Source organism: Triticum dicoccoides, chromosome 2B, assembly GCF_002162155.2.
Source record: "Triticum dicoccoides isolate Atlit2015 ecotype Zavitan chromosome 2B, WEW_v2.0, whole genome shotgun sequence".
In the NCBI taxonomy this organism is placed as follows: Eukaryota; Viridiplantae; Streptophyta; class Magnoliopsida; order Poales; family Poaceae; genus Triticum; species Triticum dicoccoides.
The window spans coordinates 725,612,378-725,622,180 of record NC_041383.1 but is presented as its reverse complement, the minus strand read 5'-3'; the positions used below and the strand labels follow the sequence as shown (position 1 = coordinate 725,622,180).

The 9,803-nt window shown below is 48.4% G+C and overlaps 1 protein-coding gene across 4 annotated transcripts; it reads right to left on the bottom strand.

The window, feature by feature from the left end:
* Nucleotides 1-1,865: 1,865 nt before the first annotated feature.
* LOC119368491 lies at nucleotides 1,866-5,198 on the bottom strand. Of its 4 annotated transcripts, none has more exons than XR_005176663.1 (6): nucleotides 4,934-5,198; nucleotides 4,673-4,835; nucleotides 4,161-4,271; nucleotides 3,548-3,657; nucleotides 3,369-3,454; nucleotides 1,866-2,142 (listed from the first exon to the last, which is right to left on the bottom strand). XR_005176663.1 is itself a non-coding variant. In XM_037633733.1 (6 exons), the coding sequence occupies exons 3-6, from the start codon at nucleotides 4,244-4,246 to the stop codon at nucleotides 2,027-2,029; spliced, it is 345 nt and encodes a 114-aa protein (XP_037489630.1). In that variant the 5' UTR covers nucleotides 4,247-4,271; nucleotides 4,673-4,835; nucleotides 4,934-5,198; the 3' UTR covers nucleotides 1,866-2,026. The 4 variants fall into 4 exon arrangements, 1 of the variants encoding a protein (XP_037489630.1); XR_005176664.1 differs by having other exon boundaries at nucleotides 3,369-3,432; XR_005176665.1 differs by having other exon boundaries at nucleotides 4,196-4,271.
* Between the last annotated feature and the right edge of the window lie 4,605 nt (nucleotides 5,199-9,803).

Genomic DNA, 9,803 nt, shown 5'->3' with positions numbered 1-9,803 from the left:
CTCATGAAGAAAACCACTTGCTTCGAGTGGAACGATCAGGCGGATGTCGCCTTCCTCCAGCTCAAGCGCATGATGTCTATGCCTCCTATCCTGGCGGCTCCAACTGCTAAAGAGCCTATGCTCATCTACATCGCCGCCACCAACCGAGTCATCAGCACGGTGATCATCGTCGAGCGTCTAGAAGATGGCAAGGTACAGTCGGTCCAGAGGCCGGTGTACTACCTAAGTGAGGTCTTGTCCGCCTCCAAGCAGAACTACCCCCATTACCAGAAGATGTGCTACGGTGTGTACTTTGCCTCCAAGAAGCTGAAGCAATATTTCCAAGAGCATTCCATCACGGTTGTCTGCACAGCCCCCTCACCGAGATCATGGGCAATAGAGACGTTTCAGGCCGGGTGGCCAAGTGGGCCATCGAGTTGGCTCCCTACACCATCCTCTACCAGCCCCGCACCACCATCAAGTCCCAAGCACTGGCCGACTTCCTTGTCGACTGGGTCGAGTCCCAGTACCTGCCGCCAGCGCCGGATTCTACACATTGGCTGATGCACTTTGATGGCTCGAAGATGCGCACTAGCCTGGTAGCCGGCATCGTGCTCACCTCTCCCAAAGGCGACAAGCTGAAGTACACGCTGCAGATCCACTTCGCCGCCTCCAACAATGTAGCCAAGTATGAGGCACTCATCTTTGGGCTCTGACTGTCCAAAGAAATCGGCATCCGCCGAATCCTCTGCTACGGCGACTCCGACTTGGTGGTCCAGCAGTCGTCCGACAATTGGGACGCCAAGGATACCAACATGGCAAGCTAACGTTTCCTTGTCTAGTAGATGAGCAGGCACTTCAATGGGTGCGAGTTCCTTCACATACCACGAGCCAAAAATGATGCAGTGGATGTCCTTGCCCACATTGGCTCCACCCGGCAAGCCATACCAGCCGGCATCTCCCTTGAGTGCCTACGCAAGCCGTCTATCAAACCCTCGCTGGAGTCCGACTCCATCTTCGTGCTGGCTGACCTCGGAGCAGTCGAATCCGGCTGGGGGACTTTGTCAGTCGGCCCAGGGACTTCACCAGGCGGCCCAAGGGCTACAGCACCAGCACCCAGCCTAGAAGACCCAGCAGGCGGCCCAGGGGCTGCTACAGTCAGCCCGGACTTCATCGGCACCACTAGGAGCGGCCGGCTCCAGCCTGCCGCCTCCCAACCTGGCCTCCCTCGTGCCAGTTGATGTATTCACAGTGGTGGCGGCCCTATCATGGGTGCTGCCCATCCGCGACTATCTGGTGAGTGGCATGCTACCAGCCGACAAAGAGCTAGCCCGACAGATCCAGCACAGAGCAGGCGGCTACACCATCGTCAACCAAGAGCTCGCCAGGCGAAGTGTGGCTAGCGTCTATCAGCGCTGCGTGGAGCCAGAGAAGGGCATGGACACTACAACATTACCCCCCTTAAAGCAACGCTTCTATCCGTATCTACAAGTTCATATATGCGTTGTTAGCCCCTTTACCAACGGTTTGGGATGCGTTGCCTTATCCAGTGTTGCTAGAGCATAGTGCAACGCTTATACCACCGTTGGTAATTGAACCGTTGCAAGAATGCAACACATAAAACAGAATCACGCAACGCTTCAACACATAAACAGAATCACACAACGCTTATATATGTTGTTGCTTAATGCACAGGAATCAAAATCCCATTGCTTGGCAACAAACAACGTGCAACGCTTCGAGCGTTGGTACATATATAATGTGAATAATATTATTTTTCATATTTATTTATTGCCGGCAATTAAGTTAATGCTCAATGTAATGGTGACAAGTATGTATTTCAAGTTCAGAATAGACGAGAATATACTCACGTGAGGAAGAAATTGTATATCAAATAAAATTGTTGGATTACGATACAGGATATTACAGGAGGAACATCATCCAAATGTGATGCATAATTTAAATATTTTCTTGACAGCGAAACTTAAAGTGAAAGCCTCAATCAACATCCCTATAACTTAACTAAAACTTAACATCATCCAATAGCTTAACTAATATTGAAAGCATCCATCATCATCTTCATCATGGATAGTAACATCATCATCATCATCATCATTGCACTAGACTTTCCGCGCACCCTTATAATCGGGTTTTCTTTTGAATCTACAAACATAAAAACAAAATGAACCGTTAACACATATGGCATTGACATGATGCAAGTAGTGATAGTGGCAAGATATTAGTCACGTACAAATATTACTGCAATTGTAACAATCAAAGAATTACAAAATCCTAGCTTGTAAATATTTGATTTGTGATTTAAGTTCCTATCGCCGTTCTTCAAACATTGGAAAAAAGGCTAGTAAGGTCATTCTACTATGCATATTTTTCCCTCTAGGAAACAATGAACTTGCTATAAATAAATAAGTGAAGTGATTTTTTTTAATAAATAGATTCATCAGTTTTCAGCACACACATGTATCTTCTGTTTTTTGCTTCATAAATGTGCATAAATACTGAATATCTTGAAGAAAAGGCAAAGTTGGGGAGTCACAAACAGTTCTAGCTATATAAACTTATCAATATATATAGGTAAAACTGTGTCTATCATAGCTTGCCACAGAAGTAGTTAAGGCTTGCTAAACATTTAATGGTTTAAAAGTAAGTAAAAAATATGAAATAAATAGGGAAGCCTCACTCCAACATAATAAGATGATCCAATGGTGTGATTGTGAAAATATGCATTTATGCATCCTCAGTGAAAACCTTAACATGATCCAACGGCATGTGCAGGATCAATATATATTGGAACATTTGTTCTTTTTGTCCAGGACACATGCAGTCATATTTTTTCAATCCATCCGTTGGATCATGTTATATTGTAGGTGTGTTGGTTCAGTATTTTTTTCAGGATTTTAGAGAACTTTTACACCGTTGAAAACCTTAACTAGTTCTGTGGCAAGCTATTGTAGAAAATCCTACTCCTATATATATATATATATATATATATATATATATATATATATATATATATATATATATATATATATATATATATACTGGACAATGGCGTTGAATGCATAATTTTATTTCAAGAAAATGCAATCAACAAACACATGTTAGAGAAGCAAAAGTTGTGGTCTGAAGTTGCAGATTTGTAATATAGGCCATTCTCAATTACATGTCAGCATCAATATACCTGAAAAATTATGGTAACATGGAATGATAGGGGAGGCATGCAGCCTTTCAGTCAAGTGCGTTTTGCAGCTATAAGAAAACTTTCTAATAGTATATAATCAGGTGATAGGAGAGTTAGACCAACACTTCCTATTACGTGTAAATCAATAAGTTATGTACGATTTATTCCTGGGCAGCATATGGAAACTTACTTTTCCCATACACCATTTCACAAATCCACCATATATACTGCGGCATGCACTTCCAAACCCCTGCCTGCATTATGAAATTTGTCGGCCTAAGAAAAATATAAGTAAAGAAAGACATAAGTTCGCTAGCTTATTATTTAGTAAAATGAAGTAATATCGTTGCTATATCATCAAGAAAATACCACAAACAGTGTGTTGCTGCATGATGAATCAGTACAGAGTACAGAACTTGCTACTGAAGAAAGTTCTCCATAATCTTCATTCACATTCATCAGCTTTACGAGGGTCAAAACTGCAAACAGTATTCAAATTAGCAATGTGTGTTGTCTGCTATGACATTTGTACGAAATCAAGAGCATTCTTAGCATGTTTATGAGCAAATAATAGAAATAGTAGTGGACAATCATTGTGTGCTGGACAGCTCTATCAAACTTCAAGATATGAATAAATAATCAATCTTCCTAGAAAGCAAGCATGCTGAGAAGTGTTATCAATCAGGGCAAAACATGACTCAGAATTTCCTTCAACATAAGTTCTTTATGATATGAAAAATGAACCAATAAACCATGTACATATATTTTCTTTATTCAGACGAATATAAATGTTGGACCTTTTATTGCATTGAAAGCTAAAGTAGCAGCATACATGAATCATCTATCACAAGTATATCAGTATCATAACTACCAAAGCTTTTTCAAAAATGGATACAACATTAAGAAGATGGTGTGAACCATTAATTTTTATAAGCACAGTAGGCCGGAATGTGCACTGCTTGTGCAATTCAATGATATTTACCCAATGTATGATGAACTTCTCACTGGAGTACCTACAATGCTTTGGATCCAGCTAGTAGCAGATGAACGAAATTCAATGGACACCATGGGCTTCCAACATTATTCCATTGGACTGCACATGAAATAACATTCTCAATATTAAATCTGGCCAGGGGAACAGGGCACTGAACAACACTCTTGGTGCCGAGATAAAAAAAAATAAGATTATAGGTATGCTGATTCAGGTGACCATCCATGGCAATTAAACTTATGTGTTGTATTGGTGCATTGTCTATTTGAAATTTCAGTGGCCACGACATATTTCCAACAATGACAACCTTGATCTCTAACATAACATGTCAACTTTATCCAGGATACTACAACTAAGAAATATGTGGACAGTGAATACTACGACAATCATGTATGAGTCTCTGGTTTTAAGTCATATACCTAATGGATGAAGAACAAAAGGTAAAAATCATAAGCTTAAGTAACTTATTGGCTCGCCTGCCAAACAAACATATAGAAGCTTACCTCCATGAGACCTTGACCATGAACTCAGGTGCACAAACAACTACAGAATTTTCTTAAGCCCAAACAGATCTTCTCAGCCGGTCAGCCCTCAAGATGCAAGACCATCATGCAGGAACACCGGATAAACAAATCAAAATCTTTGGCCGTCACCTTCACTGCGTACCTAGGGATCAAACATTTGTTCCTGCCGTTCATGGGCTTGTGACAAAAAAACAATTTCTCAAACTTGGCGGGCAGGCTTGAGCAGATTCATGGCCGTACCTTGGATTCGCCAATGGTCACAGGGGATGACGAGGGGTGACGAGGGGCGGCGCGCCGGGATGCAGAGTCGCAGGGGAGAGGTGCTGGTGGCGCGTCGGGACGGAGGAGAGGACCACATGCAGGGGAGTGGTGACGAGAGGCGGCGCACCGGGCTGCAGGGTCACACGGGAGTGGTACTGGCGGCCGACGGGATGGAGGACCGCGGGGGAGTGAAGAGGGGCGGCGCGCCAGGATGCGGGTTGGTCGCAGCCACGAGGGGCGGCGGCCGGCGTGGGAGCCTAAGGAACAGGGGAGGGTGGGGAGAGAACGACCTAGATTATTTGTGAAAGCCAATTTGGGCTGGGCTGGGCTATTACAAGAAAAAGGCTGGGCAGTGCGCTGGGCTTTACTTGTACTACAACATACCTGGCTAAACGGGCCGGCCCGGCCCGGCACAGCCCAGCCCATTATAATCGTGCCTGGCCCGGCATGGCCCGCCAGGGCACGATTACTATACGGGCCGTGCCGTGCCGGCCCGCGTGCTGCGCCCCTAGGCCCAGGCACGGCCAAGTTAGTAAACGGGCCGGCACGTTGGCCCGTTTAGCACGGTGGGCCGCATATTTTCAGCCTATTATTTGACGCACTGAGCGTTTTTTAGCCTATTTTTACATATTGGGCCATATATAGATGTATAAAAAAATAAAAAAAAACTTTATCGGGTCGTGCCGTGCCGGCCCGCGTGCCTAGCCTTTAGGCCCAGGCACGGCCCAGGGCGTGCCGCGTGCCTGGCCCGGCCCGTTTAGCCCGTGCCGTGCCTGGCCCAAGGCGGGCCGTGCCGGCGTGCTCACGGGTCGGCCCGAAAAAACCGGCCCATTTGGCCAGCTATATACTACAATAGGGTCACGAGGTACAACTGTACAACGCATAAGGTGCAATGCTTATATGCGTATATATGGTAAATTTTGCAACATACAGTTAAAACGTTGTAGAATATGTGTTGCTTTATGGAGGGTATCCTTGTAGTGGGAAATCCTCAAGGATATCCATCAAGGAGAATGTGGCCACCATGCCGCCTTCAGGTCCCTCGTAGCTAAAGCCTTTTGCCATGGTTTCTTCTGGCCGACTACTTTGGATGACGCCAAAGAGTTGGTGAAGAAGTGCAAAGCGTGCCAGAAGTTCAGCACCAAGCAACACCAGCCGACCTCCGCCCTCAAGATTATTCCCATCACCTGGCCATTTGCCGTGTGGGGTTTGGATATGGTGGGCCCTTTCAAGACAGCACGCGGAGGCATGACTCATTTGCTGGTCGCCGTGGACAAATTCACCAAGTGGATAGAAGCCAAGCCAACCAAGAAGCTGAATGGTCCGACTGCTATCACATTCATCGCTGACATCACCGTCCGCTATGGTGTCCCCCACAGCATCATCACCGACAACGGCACCAACTTCGCCAAAGGCGCCTTGGCCCATTTTTGCGCAAATCAGGGCATCTGACTAGACTTAGCGCCTGTTGCCCACCCACAGTCAAACGGCCAGGTGGAGCGAGCAAACAGCCTCATCTTGTCCGGCATCAAGCCCTGCCTAATCGAGCCGCTGGAATGATCGGTCGGCTGCTGGATCGACGAGCTGCCGGCCGTCCTCTATAGACTTCGGACCACGCCCAACAGATCAACCGGCTTTACACCCTTCTTCCTCGTGTACGGTGCCGAGGCTACCATCCCCACACATATCGAGTTCGACTCGCCTCGCGTCACCATGTACATGGAGGCAGAAGCAAAGGACGCGAGAAGACAATGTCGACCTACTGGAAGAGGCCCGACTGCTAGCGTGCAGCCGGTCCGCCATCTACCACCAGAGCTTGCACCACTATCACAACAAGAAGGTCAAGCCGTGCTATTTCCACAAAGGCGACCTTGTGCTCCGCCTGATCAGCCGGACAACACAAGCTCACAACACCTTGGGAAGTCCCCTTCATCATCAGCAAGGCCCTGGGCAACGATTCGTACTACCTCATCGACGCCTAGAAGCCCAGGGCACGCAAGCGATACACAGTCGGCGAAGAGACGGAGCAGCCATGGAACACAAATCTACTCCTGTCCGTTTTATAGTTGATTTGAACGTATGTACCACGCCAACTTTTGTACTAAGTAAAAGACCTCAGGTCCCCCGAGGTACACTCGGGGGCTACCTTTTTATCTATGAGTTAAGCTTATGCCATGATTTGAGTTTTTATATTCCTGCCCCGTCCAGGTTCCGGTCAGTCGGCCCGGGGGCTCGCCGCCTTGGCCTTAGTTCACACCAGCCGAAGCCGACTAGTAGTGTGCCGACGCCAAAGCCCTCTCTTCGTTCCAAGTCACAACTTGCAGCGCGACTGTCCGACTGACAAGAGCTAAAGGCTGGAAACACTGTCCACACGAAAACCGACTGTCGGTGTCAAAACCGACGGATCTCGGGTAGGGGGTCCCGAACTGTGCGTCTAGGCGGATGGTAACTGGAGACAAGGGACACGATGTTTTACCCAGGTTCGGGCCCTCTTGATGGAGGTAAAACCCTACGTCCTGCTTGATTGATATTGATGATGTGGGTATTACAAGATTAGATCTACCATGAGATCAAGGAGGCTAAACCCTAGAAGCTAGACTATGGTATGATTGTTGTTCGCCCTATGGACTAAAGCCATCCGGTTTATATAGACACCGGAGAGGGCTAGGGTTACACAGAGTCGGTTACAATGGTAGGAGATCTACATATCCATATCGCCAAGCTTGCCTTGCACGCCAATGAAAGTCCCATCCGGACACGGGACGAAGTCTTCAATCTTGTATCTTCATGGTCTTGGAGTTCGGTCGATGATGATAGTTTGGCTATCCGGACACCCCCTAGTCCATGACTCCCTCAGTAGCCCCTGAACCAGGCTTCAATGACGACGAGTCCGGCGCGCATGTTGTCTTCGGCATTGCAAGGCGGGTTCCTCCTCCGAATAATTAAGATTGTGAACACCAGGATAGTGTCCGGCTCTGCAAAATAAATTCCACATACCACCGTAGAGAGAATAATATTTACACAAGTTCAATCTGCTGACGTATTTTGTGGCGTGACGTCACACCACAACCAAGCCTTTACTCGAATCGTTTTTATTACACCACCTCCACGCGTTTAGCGAAGCGGTTTCCTTAGCACGTCTTGTCGAAGCAGAGATCGTGTTCCCCTTATCCCGAGATTCTCATCAATACGGACATGGGTAACCCAACCGCGCCCATTGCCAGGCCCCCTCCATTGAAGGCGGGTTCCAAACAGTCACGGGGACGGCTCTTGGTATTCTCCCTCTTTATAATGAGACCAAGACCCGTTCTTTTTCTTCAATCCTCAATCGAATCCGCCCCTCGCCCCGAGTTCCAACACCCAGGGCTCCAGATTCGGGTACTTTCGACCTTCGACAATGTCCGGCTCCGATCTACGAGGTCGGTGGATGCCCTCCTCCGTCACGGAAGAGGACGTGCTAAAGCTGAGAGACGCCAGGTACTTAACCTATGAGATTTCGCATAGGTTGCCTGCCCAAGGGCAAGTTATTCCTACTCCCGAGCCCGGCGAGAGTGTCGTGTTCGTGTCTCACCTCCGTCGGGGTTTAGGCTTCCCGACGGATCCCTTTGTGAGGGGGCTCATGTTTTACTATGGGCTGGAATTCCATGACTTGGCTCCGGAGTCCATCCTCCATATCTCATCATTCATTGTCGTCTGCGAAGTCTTCCTCCGCACTACCCCTCACTTCGGCTTGTGGCTCAAAACCTTCAACGTGGAGCCGAAGATGATTGAGGGGCGTTAGGCAGAGTGCGGCGGGGCGGTTATAAGCAAGAGGGCCGATGCTCCATGGCCCGAGGGCTCTTTTCAGGAGGAGCTCGGCTTGTGGCAACAGGAGTGGTTCTATATCACCGCTCCCAGGGGCAGCAGGCAGAGGCTGCCGCCCGCCTTTCTCCCGGCCCCTCCACAACGGCTGACGTCATGGGTCAACAAAGGGCTTGACTGGGGGCCATCCAAAGACATACCCCTGTTGTAGGGCCGGATTTGAGACCCCCAAGAAAGGGAGATCAATCTGATCGTAGTGGCACAGGTTATGCTGATTCGGTGCCTTCTGCCCTGCAAACGTCGCCCCCTCCGCCTGTGCGAATTTAATCCGGAGGGACCACGAGCTCTCCAACACTTCATGGGTTTGACACCCGTGGAGATGTACAAACTGTTCTTCGGATTAGAAGAGATGCGTCCGGACTTGACCGAGGACGCTGGCCTAAGCTGCAATCGCCCGGATACTCAAGTAAGTAGCCCTGTGTCCGGACACATTGTCCATTTATTTATCATGGGTTTGCCTTTTAACCAGCTATCCCTTGGACAGGAGTGGATAGCGCAAGCAAAAATGATACGGTGTCCGGCCCCCCTCCCTGAGACCACGCCGGATCCCGTGTTAATCAAAATGTTGGAGATTGCACCTTCGGAGGAGGGCGAAGGGGGGCACAGGGAAACTACCACCTCTGCCAAGGAGGCTTTCAGTAAGGGGGGAATCGAGAATCCCTCCCTCCGGGGGGAGAAGAGGACCGCTTCCGAAGACCCGGAGGCCAAGGCCTCAAAGCGGGGAAAGAAATCTGCACCGGAAGGTCCTGTGCCGGGAAGAGCCCCGGCCGCGCAGTCTCCCCAAAGGAATCAGCCCTCCAACGAGCTATAAGTAAAAAGGGGAATTTTGTAATAGAGGACACCCCTACTTTATTTCTAAGGGTAACCGAAGTTTTCACCTTGTAGTTCGAATCTCAGCCCTTCTCAGCAGAGCTCATCTTCGAGGGACCTTCGTCCAGAGATGATGGAGAGCGAAACGCCTCCATCTGCCGCCCCGTCGGGCGGGACG

Excerpts from the sequence above, each read along its gene's own strand:
- LOC119368491 (XM_037633733.1), bottom strand. The coding sequence starts at position 4,246 with ATGGTGTCCATTGAATTTCGTTCATCTGCTACTAGCTGGATCCAAAGC. Across the intron at positions 3,433-3,547 it reads GCAGCAACACACTGTTTGTG|GCAGGGGTTTGGAAGTGCAT; the intron begins GTATTTTCTTGA and ends TTCATAATGCAG. Across the intron at positions 2,143-3,368 it reads TGAAATGGTGTATGGGAAAA|ATTCAAAAGAAAACCCGATT; the intron begins GTAAGTTTCCAT and ends TTATGTTTGTAG.